Genomic DNA, 21,167 nt, shown 5'->3' on the forward strand with positions numbered 1-21,167 from the left:
TAGAGAGCTCCATCCAACCCTCACCCCTCTGGCAACCCTCCCATGGCTGGCAAGTTTTTCAAGCTGCCACCTCTGCTTTGGGTCTCAGGACCAGTGGATCATGCCTATCCTCCACAAGGGGTTGGAGAATCAGCCTTCATGAGTGTTCAAGCTGTCCCTGGTGTCCAGCCCCACTTATCACTAGAACCCAATGTAATGTGTGCTCGTGCACCCAGAGGAGATATCCAGGGCTTCTATCCCCTCTCTGCTCTGTTCCTCTTTCTCCTGCCTGTGGGATGGAGTAAGGGGGAAGGTTTGGGTCTCACTCAATTGTGGCTCTGCCACTTTATCCTTTTCTGTGTGGTCTTCTCTTCTTTCCAAGATGTAGGTGGTCTGTTCTGCAGTATGCAGCTCATTTTCAGGTTTAGCTGTATTTGTTGTATCTTCTTATTTTTTGTGTGTTTTTGGGAGGAGTTTTCTGCTTTCCCTTCCTATTCCACCATATTTTTCTATGCTTCCCTCAACATTGATAAAATCTTCGTTCAAGAGTTTTCTCAATTCTTGTACCTAAACTCTACTTTTTCCTTCCTGGTTTCCAGCAAACATTTGTATCCAAATGGACAGTGTTTCCCATCTGAGTGAACCTTAAATTTTGTTTTTTAAGCCTTAACCTTTTGTTATTATTGTTGCTGCTGTTCTTCCAGTTAAATATATATCAATGCTTTGAAAATGGAAAATCAATACAAAAACTAATGAGGTATATAAGAAAATAAATCCATTGAAATCTGTATCTAATTTCTCCAAAAGCTGTATCAGCAGTTTTAGAAAAGAAGCCTTGCAGGCAGTCAACAGCTTTAACGAAGGTAAACAGCCCTTTCCTCTGATCTAGTGTGCCAATGAAGCTACAGTTTGTGTAGTCCTTGATTCAAGGATGAGCTAGGTATTTTCAGATTCCATATTACAAAGAATAACCCTTAGCAAAACATGTTCCCAACAATATCCTGTAAGGAAAGCTGCATGGAAATATAAATATAGGAGATGCAATTAGAAAAACCATGATGTGGTTTCAAATGATATCTAACATGTGATTGAACAAAATAGTTTAGTTTATTATTCCAGAACCAGTAATAACTGGCTAGAATTCATTTTATTTTTTTCTATTGCCTTAAAAAGTTCCCTCGTGCCAGCTTGCAGTCTATCCCCTGCCCTTACCCCAATTTCTGCCAACCAATAATCTGATTTCTGTTTTTATAGCATTGCCTTTCCTAGAATATCATATAAATGGAGTGATATAGTATATAGCTTTTTGTATCTGTTTCCTTTTACTAAGTGTTCTCCTTTTACTAAGTCTTTGGGATTCATACAGGCTGTTGCACATATCAATAATTTGTTCATGGATTCACTTGATTGGGAACTAAAGACAAGCCAAAACAAAGCAAGTAACCTAAATTTCTTTAGATAATTTCAAAGATCTGTGTCAGAAGTTCACCTGCATGTACACACACATTTAAATGGAGAGCAACACTTAATACATAAATAGTCAAATGAATGTTTAAAGAAATACCTTTGTCCACAAGGAGTTTGGTTTATACATAATTATAAAACTGCATCCATACAGATAATGGATTAAATATGTCATATGACACTGATATTTTATTCAGTGCAGATAATGAGTCTGATTCAACCCAGTTCCTATGGAAGTTCTTTGATAGGGAGAAGGAGCTATTAATTCTCTAAGGCAGTAAGAAGACCAGTGCAGCTACTATCAACAAAATTGTGCTGCCCTTTGAATGTGACAACTCTGTTAGGAAGATACTAAATGTAGGTGAAACTGTTTTGAGTTGTGTTTTCATTCTCTTAGATGTCTGCACTGAGCCATTTCTGCCCAGTGCAAAATTGGTAGATGTGAATTGTTTTTGCCTCCCTTCAATCTCCTTTACTGTAAGTCATAATAATAATAACATTGGCTAGCAATTATGAGCAGTGATTGTGTGCTAGGCACTGAGCTAAGCACTTTATGACAGGCTATCATATTCCTCACAATAATCCTATGATTGGCACTATCATTATTCACACTTTGCAGAATTAAACACAGTTCAAATAATTTGTCCAAGATCACACAGCCAGTGAGTATTAAAACTGAGATTTGACCCCTCAACTAAACTTCTACAGTAGTCTACACTAACCACTGCACTGTACTACTGTATATATATTCAACCTTCTAGATTTTAGGGTCTAGAATTCCCTCTCTCCTGCTCACCAGCCACATAGTACCTTCCATTTGCTATGCCTCCCTCAGGACTTATACAGGTCCTCTACAGTTTTAATTACCTCCCTCTCCAACTATCCTTCTGACAGTGTCTTGGTATTCATCCAATGTTGTAAAGAATGCAGCTGAGTAAGCAAATGCTACCATGATGTGAATACAACACCGAACCCCTTACCTTTCTCAGGAATGATTGCATTTTATACCAAATTATCTCCAATAAATTATTACTAATAAACTGCCAACAGAGGCATGGGGCTGGTTGGGTGGGAATGGACAGGAGAATCTTCCCAGCATCCATTATTTTATGCCATTTAAGCAATATATAAAATTAACTGTATCCATCTACATTTTCACCCTGCTCCTCTGTGATTAGTGACAGATTGCAAGAGAAGATAGGAATACAGGTACATGGTGGTCCTGTGGCAGAGGATGTTTTCCCCTTATATAAACCAACTGATCTATATAGAGATCAAACCTATAACCTTGGTTTCAGAACTGTGGTATCTCCACTTTGAGTTAATAAGCATCATTAACACCAGTTTCAACCTTACCAAAGCAAAGCATTGAAGGTTCTACTAACTGCTTGAAAGAATTAATAAGCTGCCCTAGCCATATACCTTTTACCTAGGGAGTGACCTTGGTACTGGGAATGATTAGGGTTTCACATTGCCTAGATCTCAAAGACGTTACTTGATTGTATTTTGTCTTGGTATACATTGTATTACATCATAAAATGAAAATATAAATATTGATTGTTATTTCACAGCAAAATCCAGAATTGACAGAAATTTCCCAAACTTCCCCAACTGACTGGAACAAAGCACTATAATAAAAAGAAACAGTCCTACTCTTTAGAGATAAATTAGAATTGCATTCTAATTGACATACTTCCAAAAATTATTACTCCAAATGCATACTGGTGTGCCTAATATGAGACCTTCTATACCTAAAAACTTCTAAGTTTAAAGTTTAGAATAGTTTACTAGTATAGGTGATAAAACATTACTTAGGTAGAAGTATTAAGAAGTAGCTTATAACTAGCAGCCAAAGTATAATAACTTTATTATTGTGAAGGTAAATAAGTAGCATGATTTGTTTTAAATCTAAGGTAAGAAGAGTTCTTTTCATGTAAAGCAGCTAATTATTAATTCTATAGAACAAATGTGCTTTCATCAGTAGAAGGTTTGCTTTTATATTACATAATTTAAAAAATTCCCCTTTAGGTCTAAATGTAATTGAGAGTAAAATACTTTAGTGACAACTGGTTGCATGGGAAAAGGCTCTCAATACATTGTTAGAAATAAAAGCATAACACATAACTGCATATTCAGTATAATTCTAGTTTGCTGAATATATGTAATATTCAAAAGAAACTACTGGAATTAAACATACTAAGATGTTATACTAGATATACTAAAAATTATTATTTTTGGATGGTGGGATTAAATAGTTTTTCTTTATTATCTACATTTTCTAAAAAGTCTACAATGAACATCCATTTTATAATATGATAGAAACAAAAATATAAAAAACTAGTCTGAAAGGATGTGAAAAACATTCAATCTTATGGACGTATTTGTCTTTTAAATGCTTATCTTTTAAACACATAATGATTTCCACTTATTTTTATAAAATCAAAAAATTTTACCACCTAAAGTCAATGTTTTTGCAGATCTGAGAAACACTTGGATCATCTGAAGTACATGTTTATATATGATATTTTTCCTTGTAACACTTTTGAAAATTTATCAACTGGGAAGGAAAACTGCTGATGTGCTATTTGAAACTCACCCCTTGCCCTCCCACATTAGTTAGGTAACATAAAGTTTTAACTGGTATAAGACTTTGACAAAGAAGGCATGGATACATTTCATCCAGATTAAAACCATGCTCAGCTGGTGTCAAAGACAGCCAGAAGTTAGATGGTCACTGCCACTTAAAAAGAAATCTGTCATAAAAATAGCATTATTTGTTTATTGCAAATGGTAGGATTTGTTTTCTTCTTATGGCCGAATAATATTCCATTGTGTATATGTACCACATCTTCTTTGTCCATTCATCTACTGATGGACACTTAGATTGCTTCCATTTCTTGGCTATTGTAAATAGTGCTACGATAAACATAGGGGTGCATATGTCTTTTTCAAACTGGGCTGCTGCATTCTTAGGGTAAATTCCTAGAAATGGAATTCCTGGGTCAAATGGTATTTCTATTTTGAGCTTTTTGAGGAACCTCCATACTGCTTTCCACAATGGTTGAACTAATTTACAATTATGGCAATTTACTTGCTGTTTTTATCATTTAAATACACTATCATGGGCAAATCTGTTATCTCTTACAAAACATTCCATCTATTCCATTGGTGTTGGAGCACTTGTTTGTTAGGTAATGTCAATTAAAGATGATACACCTGTCAGCTTGGAAGTCAACCAAATTTCCAGTTGTGCATTCCACGACCCCCAGTACCTTACTCTCTGCAATTTTTTTGGTCTTTTCATCAGAACCTTATTTTTGGGAGGAAAAAGTTGTCTTTAAAAGGGGGTCAATGCTTACAACACAAAGACTTGGAACAATACACATTAAAAGAAAGCAATGAATGTCTATTAGTCAGAAACCATTTATTGCCTCTATAAAAGTTTAAATAAAATCCCTACAAAAGTTCACATTACAACCTGATGTGATTTTTAAGGTGACAGTATGTTTCAGAGGTAGTACCAGTAAAATGAGATGGAAGATTGCTAAAAGGAATTATTAACAAGTTAATGCAAAATGAAATTTCAATGTTGGAGCAATATATATATTCAGTATACACTTTAAAAGGAACAATTGTAATTATATTTCTGTGAAAAAATCACTTTATTCTCCTTTCTTCCTTAGCAAATCTGCTCTTAACAAAGGTGTGTTTTGGGCACTGGTATATTCACGGTAGGCTAACAAGTTAATAGGCTTCTTCATTATATCATCACAGAGCATAGCTTCATGAAGAGCATGATACAGTGATGCCTGCCAAGGATAACAACTTCAAGATAACCCATTTACTCATCATTTAAACACTATAGTACTGATAATTCTCTTAAAAGGCTAATATATTAGAATTTGGCATTTTTTAGGATCTGAATGAAAATCTAATATATTTTGAAGAATAGACAATATTCTTGGTATACCATCATTGCAGTGTGGAGAAAGGACAGGAGATAAAGTTTATAGTTTCTATGAAAAATTATCGTAAGCTATCAGGGTAGATAAGGATTCCTTGGAAATGGGCTGAATGTTCCCTTCTTTCAAAAAAAGGCAACAAAGTCAATCTTAGAGTCTGTAATTATTTTAAGTACACCACTTATATTTTCTACTCAAACTTAAAGACTGTTGACTATGAAAGTGCTTTAAAATAGATATTGCCTTTTGAGAATGGCCTCTTGGATATGTTTTGAAATCTTGGTAACATACAAAGCACAGGATATGAGTAGGCTGCAGCCTTTTCTTCCCCTACAACAACATTTCTATCACATGATAGCAATGATAGTACAAAAGTCCTGCTGTTGATAACTGACCTTACAACAAAACATCCCTAGGTTCCATGAAGAGGCCAATTTTGTTCTAATGTTTTTCTTGCATGTGCTAATTTTCCTATTCTCCAGGGAAACTGTAGTTCTCATATTCTAGTGACTAATTTTAGCCTGGCTGAAATAAGGAAGGTAACTTCCAATATTTGTTTTTTTTAAAATATACATTTCAGAAGGTAAGTGCTCTTAGATACACATTTCCTGCTTAGAAACTGGTTGGCTGTACTAAGCTGAAAGCAGACACCTAAGTGTAGGTAAAAGAAAGAAAATGTTTTTTTTCCCATTGGTATTTGTTTTTGGGAGAAGATGCTTTAGATAGTATGGTTTGTTTTAATATTGTGTGTTTCAATATTATTATACATTTAATAATAAAGCACAAAAGAAACACTAGTTTTTCTACTCTCAGTCATGAAGATGTAACAAAAGTAGTCACCAACTGATTTTTTCCTGTTTGAAATGCCTCAAAACCACTTCCAACCTCTGTGTGTGAAAAATACATTTTCCCTATAGTATATTTTTAACACTTGACCTTCACATCTTTTAAACAAATTCATGGCTTATAATCTCATTCTGCCAATTATGATTTTTTTTTCTGGACATAGTTATTTCCTTTGGTTCCTGCTACAGAAAAACCACATTTCATTTTAGAAATGTTTTAATTCCAATGACAGTACAGTTATGATTTATACAGTATCTATTTTAATGGAACTTTAAACAGGGAATGGGAATCATCTGTGTTTCCTCTCAAAATTGTACACTAGGATTCCTTTGAGGAATCATACCTAGAAGAATACTTAAATCTACTAAAATTTCTACTTATACATTTGTATTAATATCCCTGAAAAAGTGAAAAGAAATAATTTGCTTTGAAGTTTATGGCTTACTGAGGAGTCAAAATCCAATGTCTCTATAGTAGGAGCTCAACAAATATTCTTTGATTTACTGAATGATTGCTGAGGTGTGACAAATACAATCCATAGAGTTGAAAGATACAGGAAAGACTCATCTAACGTTATTTTGTAACAGGAACCAGATAAAAAGGGGCTTAAATTGAAGCAGAAAAAAATACAGCTTAAAGATAAACTCAATGACTAGAAAGGAGATCCCAGGAGATACTTGAAAGCCTGAAATTTGTTCATGCTACATTAAGAAATGGTTCCTATATTTGCTGTATATAGTATAGTAGGGACTTTGTATCTCATGGAGGAATTGGAGTGACTGATCAATTTAATCTTAATCTCTGAGATTCTGTTACTCTTTTCTCTGAATGGAATTTGATGTGTCAGCAAGGAGCACTAAACATTCTTTGTGAAGAACCATATGGCTTTTAGCTAAAAAGGAGAGTACCTAATGACTGAAATATTTCTGATAACAAAAGAACCATAGCAGTAGCATGGCAGCAATATTAAATCGAACAAATAGCTGACAAAATGAAGGATTTTCAATGAACTTACCTATTTGTGGGTGGGGGGACATTTCAAGGTCAAAGACATTCATGATTGCCTTTCTGCATTTGTAAGTTGGTATCTGTGAATTCCAAAGTCAAAATTGGTTTTACTTACAAATAATAAAAATATCTGACATAGAAACTTGATGGCCAAAAGAGCTATCTAGCTACTTCATTAATCTTTTGGGTATAGACAATAATTTAACCATACAACACAATTCCACCCTGCCAATTCATAAATATATGATACTGTGTACTTAGAGAGAAACAGGTATTTTTCCTTTTATGAGTTTTGGTAATGCTATCTGGTACCCCAGAAGGGAAATGTCTGCAAACAATTGTCTACAGTGTGTTGCCATCTGGTACTTACTAGAATAACTGGGTAGCATGCCCATTTTAGGAGTGTACTCATAGAATAGTATCCAGGAAATTTAGAGCACTGTGATCTATGACCAAAGTAGTATATCTCTTTTTGGATATTATCCTTCGCTGATGGCTCTGTACAAGCCTTACATGAAAATGAGGTAAATTTTGTGGCAAAGCTGAGTGACTAGATAAAAAAAGGGGCCATAACTTACCTTGACTTCCTATTTCATAAAATGCAAGAACTGAAAAAATATTATGAAGATAATGATAAACTTGTAATATTTGTGCAACATTTCCTCTAACTCAGTTACACAAATTTACTAGTATAATGTGAATCTTATCAATATCTGTCATTTGCAGCAATGGAGAATTCCCATTAAAACTAACCTTTTACAACATTTTATTTTTGTACACTTAACAATTATTTGACATCATGTTTGTAAATTACTTTTCCAGAGTGCTTTCCCCCCTCCCACCAAATACTGGATTAGGTAATGGAAGAATACCAACAATTTACAATTATGTACCAGTATTCACTCCAATTTTCAATCATTAGCTTAAGTCAAATTTTCATAGAGGTCCCAAGACCCATCCTGGTTAAATCATTTTTAAAGTTTTGTTTTCAATTTTCAGTCCATTTTCCTGAATAAAAGTGTATGTGAATGATAGGAAATCAAGATATGTAGAAAGAAGATATAATGGCTACCAAAACAGGACTAATCAAACTTCAGTAACTTGATAAGCAATGTTGGAATACTTTATTTTAATGTGTCTGGTCAAAACTATTACTAAAACTAAGGTTCTTCTACAAAACCAAACAAAAATCTTTCAGAATTAGACATTATGCATTACATAGCTAGACTGCTCAATTTAATACATTTTTTCCCAGAGTTCCAGCATTTTGGAAAAAACTTTCAAACAATGCTCTTACATTTCACATACATCTTTTGCACTATAGCCATTATATCTTGTTCATCCTTCACAGAATATGTTGGTTTCAACAATATGTTTTTCCAGCTGAAGAATTCTGGGGTAACAGAATGCAGTTATCTTGAAATGCACACCTGCTAGGGCAGCCAAAAGGCTGTATCATATTACCCCTTTCAAATCACAAACTGTCTGAGGCATTTTTCTCTGATAAAGAAGACACACTGAATGAGGTATCATCAGGTTCCGGCAAGGTATGATTGAAATCCATCTCTTCTAATTCAGGAGGTAAATCTGACAGCAGTGCCTGAGTCAGAAAAATCAATTTTTTAAGTTAGTATGTGGACAAATTTTTGCCAATTTTGTGCTAATAGTTGTGGTCCTCTCATGTTGATTTATTCTTAAGGATGTAAAGAAAGGAACACTTTTCTTTCAGTACCTTATATAATATCTTACATGCAGATTATATAGAGTGAAACCCTGGACAAAAGGAGGGAAATGAGTAACTATTCTGTACCATGTGCTTTGAAGTATTTGAGATAAATGATTTTCATACTAATTTCGAGTAATCACTGATCACTGCTAGAGGACTTTTAAATTATATTCCTTCTAAAATATTCTTGCCCAGTTAAGCTGTCCTTTAGAGAAAAGCACATTGTACAGAAGACTATTTTGTACTTCAGTGGGAAAAAGAACTTAACAGTCAGGAAAGAAGTTCAGCTATTTTACTTCAAACTAAACCTTAACTTCTTGGAAAGTCCAAGTGACATTTTTTTCCTTAGGCTATGCCCATATCTACAGATGGCCAAGCACCCACTAGGACATGGCCAAACCAGTGAATCTAGGTGTGTAATGATGTATCTAGATTGCTGTTCATTTCTCTGCTGGAGTAATTAGGATGAGCCAAGAGCCATGAATCAAACTTTACCATGATGTAATTGTTTCATCTGGAGTTGCAGAACATGCATCCAGAATAGAGAACTAAATGATGAATAAAATTATATGTGCTGACAGTGCTCATGATCACCTGACCATAAGAAATTGTGAACCAAATGATTGACTTGCTGTTCCCAATACTAAATATAATGGAAGCGTATCCGGACAATTTTTAGGTAGCATTACTTGTAGTGTGTGCCTTAGGTGCAGTGGTAAACAAGAACCAAGGTAACAGGAATAAATGCAAGCTTGTCACTACCTAATAAGTAACAGAAAGACTGGGTATGTTAGAGAACATATGAAATCCACAATTGGAATAAGACAGTATTCTCATATTCTCTTTATTGAAGGAAGCAACAGCTATAAGTCCTATACTTTATGTCCTATAGAAGAGGCAAGGCAAACTCTTATCTGAGAGAAAAGTTGTTTATTTTATACTCTTGAATAGTTCATGAACTTCTTGCTGAAATTGAGAATATTTACAAAGCAGTTACCTAAAGGTACTACATGCTTTCTAAGGTGATAGGTTGCAGTACTAGGACACAGGGCCATTTTTTTCTAGAACAGTTGTTTACCACTAACCCAGTCCAGGTGAAACAAAGCCTTTGCTAACACAAGCTGATCAGAGTTAACAGATATACATCACTGGATTTAGTTCACTTTTCAATTGTGAAGATGCCATATTAAAGAGGGCAAAGTGTTCCAACTAACAGTCACTGTCTTAGAGTATTAGAAGGTTAAGTGGATAAACAGACTTAATGACATTTTAAATTCTAGTGAAGAGACCTTCAAATCAAAGAAGCACTATTTATTTCTTTGTCATTGCTTTTCATGTAGCTGACTGACTAAAATGAAGGTAGTAGGAAATAGGAAAATATCTGAGGCAGTATGGAGCACTAACAATGCATGAGGTACACTGAAAAATTCTTATTTTCAATATCTTACTGTACTGCAATATTGGCACACAGAACAAATACTTGGATTATTCCAATTGCTAGAACCTTCTTTTTCATAGATACTAAACTACACACAATTAACTTTCTTTACTACAGGTTCCTTATCAGTCTATCTTCAGAGTCTGAACTACTGCTACTCTTCCCAAGAGATTAAAGCACTTACCAAATATATCATCAATTTCTATAACCCTTATTCTAGGTCTTATGGTGTGAATGTCAAGTTCCATAATGTTAGCCATTCTTACCTTCCTTGCAAAGTGGAGAAATTGAAGCTCAAGAAAGGCAATTGCCCAGGTTAGGATCACATGGGAATTCTCAGGGGAAGAAACACCATAACTAATGACTTAGTGGAGTGCTGGCAACATTAAGTTTATTTTAAAATGGCTATTAATTTAAAAAAACCTTTTGGTAATCTAATATTTCATTCAGTATCATGTATTTTTAAAGCCCAGACTGCTTCATTGGGGAAAAATGTTCTGTGGACTATTCATCTCACAAAATTTACCCTAATCAAGATTAATGAAAAGATCACTTAGGATTTTCTTTTAATGAGAAACCAGTGACACAATGGTTCTCTCTTATTCAGTAGACCAAAAATTAATTCCTTCCAGAAATAAGCTTCTAAGTATGTCATAGTGTAAATATCAATAATTTAAGAGATCACCTGGATAATGTTTATGAACTACTATTGGTGTTTTCTATATTTTGAAATCCATTGTACTTGATCTCAACTGTGAAAATCCATAGTTTCTATTTGAGTGCTGACTGTATAAGCTACGAATTTCAGTACAATTTTTGTATAACTTTCTTTTTTTCAACCAATGTCTTGTCCATATCTTAGTTCAGCAGTCTTTTATTAGAGGAAAAGCATAAGAGGAGAAAAGTATGTACAATATGTACATATAGTTACTTTTTATATTTTATATTTTATATATATGTACATATAGTTATTTTATATTTTATATTTTATATGTATGTACATATAGTTATTGTACATAGAGAAAATGTGTACAATAGTTATTTTTAATATTTGTTAATGGTCTTGGGGAAAGAATCAAGCCAGGGATGAGGTTAGAATTAGAAAACAAAATGCAGTCTATGTGCTGTTCCTGGATATCAAGAGACATAGAAATTTGCTAGTTAGCTGGCCATATAACTCTGAACTTAAACCATGCTATGACTTTTGGGACCAGAACCACACTCCAAGTTATTCCTGTGGTTGGACATAATTTTTTTAGTTATGTAAAATTTACAGTACCCTTGGGAACATGCTCAAGACTACCTACTTATTCATTTAAAAATATGCAGTTTAGGATCCTAAAAAATGAATGTATTTTCAATATGCCATGGATTATGCATAACTCACAAAATAAAACAATATGCTTAAATAAAGCTGGTAAAAGTAACTAAAGACTACCTCCATGGGACGTCTGTGTGTATGCTGCAGTGGGGTGGGGGGAGCAAATTTCATGAACCTAGACACACCGTGTTTAAGTTTTGTGGTTCAGTACTTTGGTGAAATATATAAAGAAAACATTCTCTTAAAAAAACAGGGAGAGTTGTGGAATGCTAAGACTCTAATCTTTTTCTCTGGAGGTGTCTGAGATGGACTACATATGTGCAGCCTTGCTTGGATATAAGGGATACATTTTTGTACTCTTGAGACTCCTTGTTGAATAAAAACCTCTGAGACTACTTCCTGATTAAGGGTGACATATGTGACATACAACTCATATTGAAGTTTTCTGACAAGAAATCAACATGGCAGTATACAACTCAGGGGCAAATTTAGTATCATGTAGTATTGAACAGAATATTTAATAAAATTCTATAATTCTTTTTATCAAGCTCAATAAAATATTACACAGATTTTATAAGAAAAAAATGAGACTGGAAATATAATTTGGGAGAAATTTGTAAATAAAAATCCACAGCAAAAACAAAAGACATTACATTTCATCTTTGGTGCAGAAGAATCAAACCTTCTAGTTGAATTGGGAAAAGTAAATAATGCACTGTGGTAACAAAGAATTTTACAAGGTAATTTCATACATTTTCAGTGATGAGGAACAGATCATACAAGAGAAGGTATTCAAACATTTGCAAACTTTAATGGGGGCTGGAAGGTAACTGGAATCCAGAAGAGAGGCAAATGCCTCACTTTCACTCACAAAAGGCCCCAAAATATGTGCCTGTTCAGTTAGGGTAACCCTGTCTTTACAAACATTTTGAGAATTTCTTTAAAATTAATTTTTAAACAGATTTAAAATCTAAAGCTAGTTTGGAACTAACAAGGTATGCTAATCAGTTACTTCCATTTTCCACTAAAGCAGCACACAAAATCGGAATATCTATTCTTGAGAAAACTGTGCTAAGAAAAGGTCATGAAGTAACAAATTTTTCCTTGATGCCAAGCAGGAATGAAGTATAAAAATAAATATGAAGAACACAAATGTGACATGTCATTTTTCTACATGATCCACTACAGCTTACTATTCTTTTCTGCTACCTACCTGCTGTTGTTCCTTATCATCAGTTTTCATAGCTAGTATCAAGCTTTTAACAAACATCTGAAGTTTAAAGTATTTTTGCTTTTGAATCTCTAGCTCATTTTTGATGAATCTGACTTCTTCACTCTAAAGGACAAAACATCAAACAATGCAATTACCCTATGGAAACCTAGGACTGTACATGTTCAATACACAAGCAAATTTTTTAAAAAAATCAATCAATTTAGAGGGACAATAAGTATAAAATTGCAGTATAAATGAATATAAAGCACAGAAGGAAATTATCCTGTTACTCAATGGCTGCCTTTCAAGCAAATCACTAACAGAAAACAATGTTAAGAATCTAATCAAGTAAATTCCAGTAACAGAAAAATCAAGAAACATTTCCCTTCTTGGAAAGATTCCTTCTATATTAAATTTAATTAGATTTTGGATTAGGATTAAGAATAGAAACCCAATTAACCCCAAGTAGAGAGCAGCAGCAGATGCAGTAATGCTGAATGTACCGTTCATAAACTCAAATGTTGAAAAAGCTAAAATGTCTGATGAAGGACTAAAATTACTCCTAAAGAGACAGGGACCATGGATGTAGGCAGAGTAGGGTGAGAGCCTCCGGAGGAGGCAGGGAGGGATATTTGCAATCAGAGCAATGTAACTACATGCAAGGAAACCCTCCTACTAAAACTCTATGTTAACATTGAGCTCTAGAATGATTCTTCAGTGAGATCAGTTAATGTTTCCCAGATAAAGAAGAGTAGCACATGTTTTATTATGCTAATCATTTGTAACCATGTGTAAGATTTACTTTAGCATGCTAAAAGGCCCAGGCCTATGTGCTGTCTTTCCTCCTTCAGATCTGACAAGGTGATTTTGCAAACTGAACAACCAACTTAGCAAGCAGACCCAGCTGTAGACAGCATAGTTAATGGCAAGAAGAATTCCATCTTAAAGATAAGATTGCATTTTAACACCCAGGAAGTTCAAGAGGCAAGATTCTTTAGCAAGTAGACAATACCTCAGCCCACCTTGGGGGCTGGGCAGGCAGCCTTTTGATACGCTCCCAGACCAAGATGCTGGTGTCCCAGAGAGAAATCAAGGCATGAAATTCCTTATAGTTAAGTTAATTTTTAATATTCAGGGACCACTTAACAAGTCCCCACCCCTAAGTTATTTTCATGTTCTCAAAAAATCCTCAACTGCCTATAAAACCCCCTAGACAACGCACCACTACGGACTCTCTTGTGCCCTCCTGGCATGAGCTGGGAGCTCTGTCCTTTCACTTGGTCTCTAAATAAAAGCCTGTACCTTGCTCTCCTACCTTGACTGTGAAGCTCATTCTTTGGCTCCACAAACAAGAACCCCAGCATCACTAAGACTGTCTTAAATAGTTTGCTGAGCCCCCTGCCTTTATATAGAAATCTGTTATTCAGAAAATATATCCAAATGTACCACTGTGTACCACTGATTTGAAATTCAGTCTCTCTTCACTATTTTTGCTAGTTGGACAGGCAAAGAACAATAAACTAGGATTTGGGAGAGTTTTAGTGCCAGGACTACTAATAATTATGTAAACTTGGGTGGGCCAGTTAACCTTTTTGTGAATCTGTTTACTCATCTGTAAAATGGATATAATACTATTTCTAGTTCTATTCGCTAACACTATTGGCAGTTCTAGCTTTGAGGGTTAGAAGGCTCAAATCAGATAATGGCCGTAAAACTGCTCTGAATAGATTTGTTACTAAAGCTACAGTAATCAATAAAGTCTGGTATTGGCAAAAGGGTAGATGCATAGCTAAATGGAACAGAACATAGTCCAGAAATACATACATACACATACACACACACACACACACACACACACACACACACACACACACATATATATTTGGTTGATTTTCAATAAAAGTGCTGAAATAATTCAATGGACAAAGAAAGTATAGTCTCCCAAAAAACCATGGTTGAACAATTGTAAATCCATATCATCCCCCAAAAAGATGATCAACCCTCACCTCACATCATATACAAAATTTAATAAGAGATGCATAACAGACCTAAATGTAAAACCTAAAACTACAAAAATTCTAAAGGAAAACAGAGGACAAATTCTTTGTGTCCTTGGGTTAGGCAAAAATTTCTCAACAGGACACAAAAAGCATGAAACTTCTAAGTTTTCGTCAAAAGTAAAGAAAACTTGTTTTTCAAAGACACTGTTAAGAAAATAAAACACAAGCTGCACATTAAGAGAAAAGATCTATAAATCACATATACACAAAGGACCTGGATTCAGAATACATAAAGGTCACTTACAATGCAATTATAGAATGAGCAACCCAATAAAAAGCAGGTAAATTATTTGAACACACATTTCACAAAAGAAGATGTGTGACTAGCCAGTAGCATGTGAAAAAGTGTTTACTATTTTTTTCATTAAGGCAATGCAAATTAAAACCACAATGAGATATTACTACTAACATACCACAATGGCTGAAGTTAAAGAGATTGACAATAGCACGTACTGGTGGGAATGCTGAGAAATAAGAAGTCTCATATTGTTGGTGGGAATATAAAACAGTACAGCCACTTTGGAAAATGTTTTGGCAGTTTCTTTTTTTTTTATACTTGCAATATTTATTAACAAATGATTATTTGATTCTTTGAACATTTTCTTTGAACATGATTTAACAGGAAGTCTTGACTGCATACATACACACAATATGTGTAGAAAGCAGGGTAAAATTCTTGTAACCTCAAGTAGACAAGATGATTTCCCTGTCATCCCAATCCATGTTGGCTATCTCAGTCTATTCTCATTCCAGAGGCAGTTACTGCAATTGCATGCTCTGCTCTGACCACTTGCAATATTTCTGATGCTGACAAACTGGAGTTAGACTACAGCTCTGGGCTTTCTAGGGTTAACCTCACTCCTGGCCAACTGACTACAAATTTGGAGTTCCCACTAGCCCTTCAGTTTTTTTATTTTTTATTTTTTTTTATTTTGGTATCATTAATCTACAATAACAGAAAGAACATTATGTTTACTAGGTTCCCCCCTTCACCAAGTCCCCCCAGATACCCCTTCACAGTTACTGTACATCTGCGTAGTAAGATGCTCTAAAATCACTACTCATCTTCTCTATGTTGCGCAGCCCTCCCTGTGTCCCCCACAAACTATACATGCTAATCGTAATGCCGTCTTTCTTTTTCCCTGCCCTTATCCCTCCCTTCCCACCCATCGTCCCCAGTCCCTTTCCCTTTGGTAACTATTAGTCCATTCTTGGGTTCTGTGATTCTGCTTCTGTTTTGTTCCTTCTGTTTTCCTTTGATCTTATACTCCACATATTAGTGAAATCATTTGGTACTTGTCCTTCTCCGCTTGGCTTATTTCACTGAGCATAATACCCTCTAGCTCCATCCATGTTGTTGCGAATGGTAGGATCTGTTTTTTTCTTAAGTCTGCGTAATATTCCATTGTGTATATGTACCACTTCTTCTTTATCCATTCATCTACTGATGGACACTTAGGTTGCTTCCACATCTTGGCTATTGTAAACAGTGCAGTGATAAACATACGGGTGCATCTGTCTTTTTCAAACTGGAGTGCTGGATTCTTAGGGTAAATTCCTAGAAGTGGAATTCCTGGGTCAAATGGTATTTCTATTTTGAGCATTCTGAGGAACCTCCATACTGCTTTCCACAATGGTTGAACTAGTTTACATTCCTACCAGCAGTGTAGGAGGGTTCCTCTTTCTCCACAACCTCACAACATTTGTTGTGGTTTGTCTTTTTGTTGATGGTGATCCTTACTGGTGTGAGGTGATATCTCATTGTGGTTTTAATTTGCATTTCTCTGCTGACAAGCGATGTGGAGCATCTTTTCATGTGCCTGTTGGCCATCAGGATTTCTTCTTCAGAGAACTGTCTATTCAGCTCTTCTGCCCATTTCTTAATTTGAATATTTGCTTTTTGTTTGTTGAGGCGTGTGGGCTCTTTATATATTTTGGATGTCAATCCTTTATCGGATCTGTCATTTATGAATATGTTCTCCCATACTGTAGGATACCTTTTTGTTCTATTGATGGTGTCCTTTACTGTACAGAAGCTTTTTAGTTTGATATAGTCTCACTTGTTCACTTTTGCCTTTGTTTCCCTTGCCTGGGGAGATATGTTCATGAAGAAGTCACTCTTGTTTATGTCCATGAGATTTTTGCCTATGTTTTTTTCTAAGAGTTTTATGGTTTCATGACTTACATTCAGGTCTTTGATCCATTTGGAGTTTACTTTTGTGTATGGCGTTAGACCGTGATCCAGTTTCATTTTCTTATATGCAGCTGTCCAGTTTTGCCAGCACCATCTGTTGAAGAGACTGTCATTTCCCCATTCTATGTCCATGGCCCCTTTATCGAATATTAATTGGCCATATATGTTTGGGTTAATGGCTGGAGTATCTGTTCTGTTCCACTGGTCTGTGGCTCTGTTCTTGTGCCAGTACCAAATTGTCTTGATTACTGTGGCTTTGTAGTAGAGCTTGAAGTTGGGGAGCGAGATCTCCCCCCACTTTATTCTTCCTTCATAGGATTGCATTGGCTATTCGGGGTCTTTGATGGTTCCATATGAATTTATGAACTATTTGTTCCAGTTCATTGAAGAATGCTGTTGGTAACTTAATAGGGATTGCATCGAATCTGTATATCGCTTTGGGCAGGATGGCCATTTTGATGATTTTAATTCTTCCTAGCCAGGAGCATGGGATGAGTTTCCATTTGTTAGTGACCTCTTTAATTTCTCTTAAGAGTGTCTTGTAGTTTTCAGGGTATAGGTCTTTCACTTCCTTGGTTAGGTTTATTCCTAGGTTTTTATTCTTTTTGATGCTATTGTGAATGGAATTGTTTTCCTGATTTCTCTTTCTATTAGTTCATTGTTACTGTATAGAAAAGCTACAGATTTCTGTGTGTTAATTTTGTATCCTGCAAATTTGCTGAATTCCGATATTAGTTCTAGTAGTTTTGCAGTGGAGTCTTTAGTGTCTTTTATGTACAATATCATATCATCTGCAAATAGTGATAGTTTGACTTCTTCTTTACCAATCTGGATTTCTTGTATTTCTTTGTTTTGTCTGATTGCTGTGGCTAGGACCTCCAGTACCACGATGAATAACAGTGGGGGAGTGGGCATCCCTGTCTTGTTCCTGATTGCAGGGGAAAAGCTTTCAGCCTCTTGCTGTTCAGTATGATGTTAGCTGTGGGTTTATCATATATGGCCTTTATTATGTTGAGGTACTTGCCCTTTATGCCCATTTTGTTGAGAGTTTTTATCATGAATGGATGTTGAATATTGTCGAATGCTTCTTCAGCATCTATGGAGATGATCATGTGGTTTTTGTCTTTCTTTTTGTTGATGTGGTGGATGATGTTGATGGATTTACGAATGTTGTACCGTCCTTGCATCCCTGGGATGAATCCCACTTGGTCAGGTGTATGATCCTCTTGATGTATTTTTGAATTCGGTTTGCTAATATTTTGTTGAGTATTTTTGCATCTACATTTATCAGGGATATTGGTCTGTAGTTTTCTTTTTTGGTGGGGCCTTTGCCTGGTTTTGGTATTAGGTTGATGTTGGCTTCATAGAATGAGTTTGGGAGTATTCCCTCCTCTTCTATTTTTGGAAAACTTTAAGGAGAATGGGTGTTATGTCTTCTCTGTATGTCTGATAAAATTCTGAAGTAAATCCATCTGGCCTGCGCATTTTGTTCTTGGGTACTTTTTTGATTACTGATTCAATTTCGTTGCTGGTAATCGGTCTTTTTATATTTTCTGTTTCTTCCTTGGTCAGTCTTGGAAGGTTGTATTTTTCTAGGAAGTTGTCCATTTCTCCTAGGTTTTCGAGCTTGTTGGTATACAGGTTTTCATAGTATTCTCTAATGATTCTTTGTATTTCTGTGGGGTCTTGTCATGATTTTTCCGTTCTCGTTTCTAATTCTGTTCATGTATCTTGACTCTCTTTTTCTCTTAATAAATCTGGCTAGAGGCTTATCTATTTTGTTTATTTTCTCGAAGAACCAGCTCTTGGTTTCATTGACTTTTTCTATTGTTTTATTCTTCTCAATTTTATTTGTTTCTTCTCTGATCTTTAGTATGTCCCTCCGTCTGCTGACCTTAGGCCTCATTTGTTCTTCTTTTTACAATTTTAATAATTGTGACATTAGACTATTCATTTGGGGTTGTTCTTCCTTATTTAAATATGCCTGGATTGCTATATACTTTCCTCTGAAGACTGCTTTTGCTGTGTACCACAGAAGTTGGGGCTTTGTGTTATTGTTGTCATTCGTTTCCATATATTGCTGGATCTCCATTTAATTTGGTCATTGATCCATTGTTTATTTAGGAGCATGTTGTTAAGCCTCCATGTGTTTGTGAGACTTTTTGCTCTCTTTGTACAATTTATTTCTAGTTTTATACCTTTGTGGTCTAAAAAGTTGTTTGGTAGGATTTCAATCTTTTGGAATTTACTGAGGTTCTTTTTGTGGGATATTATATGGTCTATTCTGGAGAATGTTCCATGTGCAATTGAGAAGAATGTGTATCCTGCTGCTTTTGGATGTAGAGTTCTGTAGATGTCTATTAGGTCCTTCTTTTCTAGCATGTTGTTCAGTGCCTCTGTATCCTTATTTATTTTCTGTCTGGAGGATCTGTCCTTTGGAGTGAGTGGTGTGTTAAAGTCTCCCAAAATGAATGCATTGCATTCTATTTCCTCCTTTAATTCTGTTAGTATTTATTTCACATATATTGGTGCTCCTGTATTGGGTGCATATATGTTTATAATGATTATATCCTCTTGTTGGACTGAGCCCTTTATCTTTATGTAATGTCCTTTTTATCTCTTGTTACTTTCTTTATTTTAAAGTCTATTTTGTCTGATACTAGTATTGCAACACCTGCTTTTTTCTCTGTTGTTTGCATGAAATATCTTTCTCCAACCCTTGACTTTTAATCTGTGTATGTCTTTGGGTTTGAGGTGAATCTCTTATAAGCAGCATATAGAGGAGTCTTGCTTTTTCATCCATTCTATTACTCTGTGTCTTTTGATTGGTGCATTCCGTCCCTTTACATTTAGGGTGATTATTGAGAGATATGTATTTATTGCTATTGCAGGCTTTAGATTTGTGGTTACCAAAGGTTCAAGGTTAGCTTGTTTACTAACTTACTGTCTGACCTCACTCGCTTATTGAGCTGTTATAAACACAGTCTGATGGTTATTTCTTTCCCTTCTTTTTCCTCCTCCTCCATTGTTCATATGTTGGTTGTTTTGTTCTTTGCTCTTTTTAGGAGTGCTCCATTCTAGAGCAGTCCCTCTAAGATACCATGTAGAGGTGGTTTGTGGGAGGCAAATTCTCTCAACTATTCCTTGTCTGGGAATTGTTTAATCCCTCCTTCATATTTAAATGATAATCGTGCTGGATACAGTATCCTTGTTTCAAGGCCCTTCTGTTTCATTGCATTAAATATATCATGCCAATCTCTTCTGGCCTGTAAGGTTTCTGTTGAGAAGTCTGATGATAGCCTGATAGGTTTTCCTTTGTAGGTGACCTTTTTACTCTCTCGTCTGCCTTTAATACTCTGTCTTTGCCATTTTAATTATTATATGTCTTGGTGTTGATCTCTTTGGATCCCGTCTCTCGAGTGTTCTGTGTGCCTCCATAGTCTGAGCAGCTATTTCCTCCCCCAGTTTGGGGAAGTTCTCAGCAATTATTTCTTCAAAGATGCTTTCTATCCCTTTATCTCTCTCTTCTTCTTCTGGTACCCTTATAATGCACATATTGTTCCTTTTGGATTGGTTGCACAGTTCTCTTAATATTGTTTCATTCTTGGAGATCCTTTTATCTCTCTCTGCATCAGCTTCTATGCATTCCTATTCTGTGGTTTCTATTCCATCAATGGCCTCTTGCATCATATCCATTCTGCTTATAAATCCTTCCAGAGTTTGTTTTGCTTCTGTAATCTCCCTGCAGACATCTGTGATCTCCCTCTGGACATCTGTAATCTCCCTCCAGACTTCATCCCTTAGCCCTTGCATATTTCTCTGCAGCTCTGTCAGCATGTTTATGAATTTTATTTTGAATTATTTTTCAGGGAGACTGGTTAGGTCTGCCTCTGCAGATCCTTTCTCAGGTGTAACTATCTTGGTCTGGACCAGATTTTTTGCCTTTTCATGGTGAT

At 35.4% G+C, this 21,167-nt stretch overlaps 1 protein-coding gene across 2 annotated transcripts in view; it reads right to left on the reverse strand.

Annotated features, from left to right (window-relative positions):
* Window positions 1-4,960: 4,960 nt before the first annotated feature.
* HDX (highly divergent homeobox) overlaps window positions 4,961-21,167 on the reverse strand; it is a 288,979-nt gene continuing 272,772 nt past the window's right edge. For both annotated transcript variants that reach the window (XM_073227782.1, XM_037004817.2), the window contains 2 exons: window positions 12,958-13,080; window positions 4,961-8,859 (listed from right to left, as the gene is read on the reverse strand). In XM_073227782.1, coding sequence (XP_073083883.1) covers window positions 8,734-8,859; window positions 12,958-13,080 — 249 coding nt within the window. In that variant the 3' untranslated portion in view covers window positions 4,961-8,733. The remainder of the gene's footprint in view (window positions 8,860-12,957; window positions 13,081-21,167) is intronic.

This window comes from Manis javanica, chromosome X (assembly GCF_040802235.1).
Source record: "Manis javanica isolate MJ-LG chromosome X, MJ_LKY, whole genome shotgun sequence".
NCBI classification, from domain to species: Eukaryota; Metazoa; Chordata; class Mammalia; order Pholidota; family Manidae; genus Manis; species Manis javanica.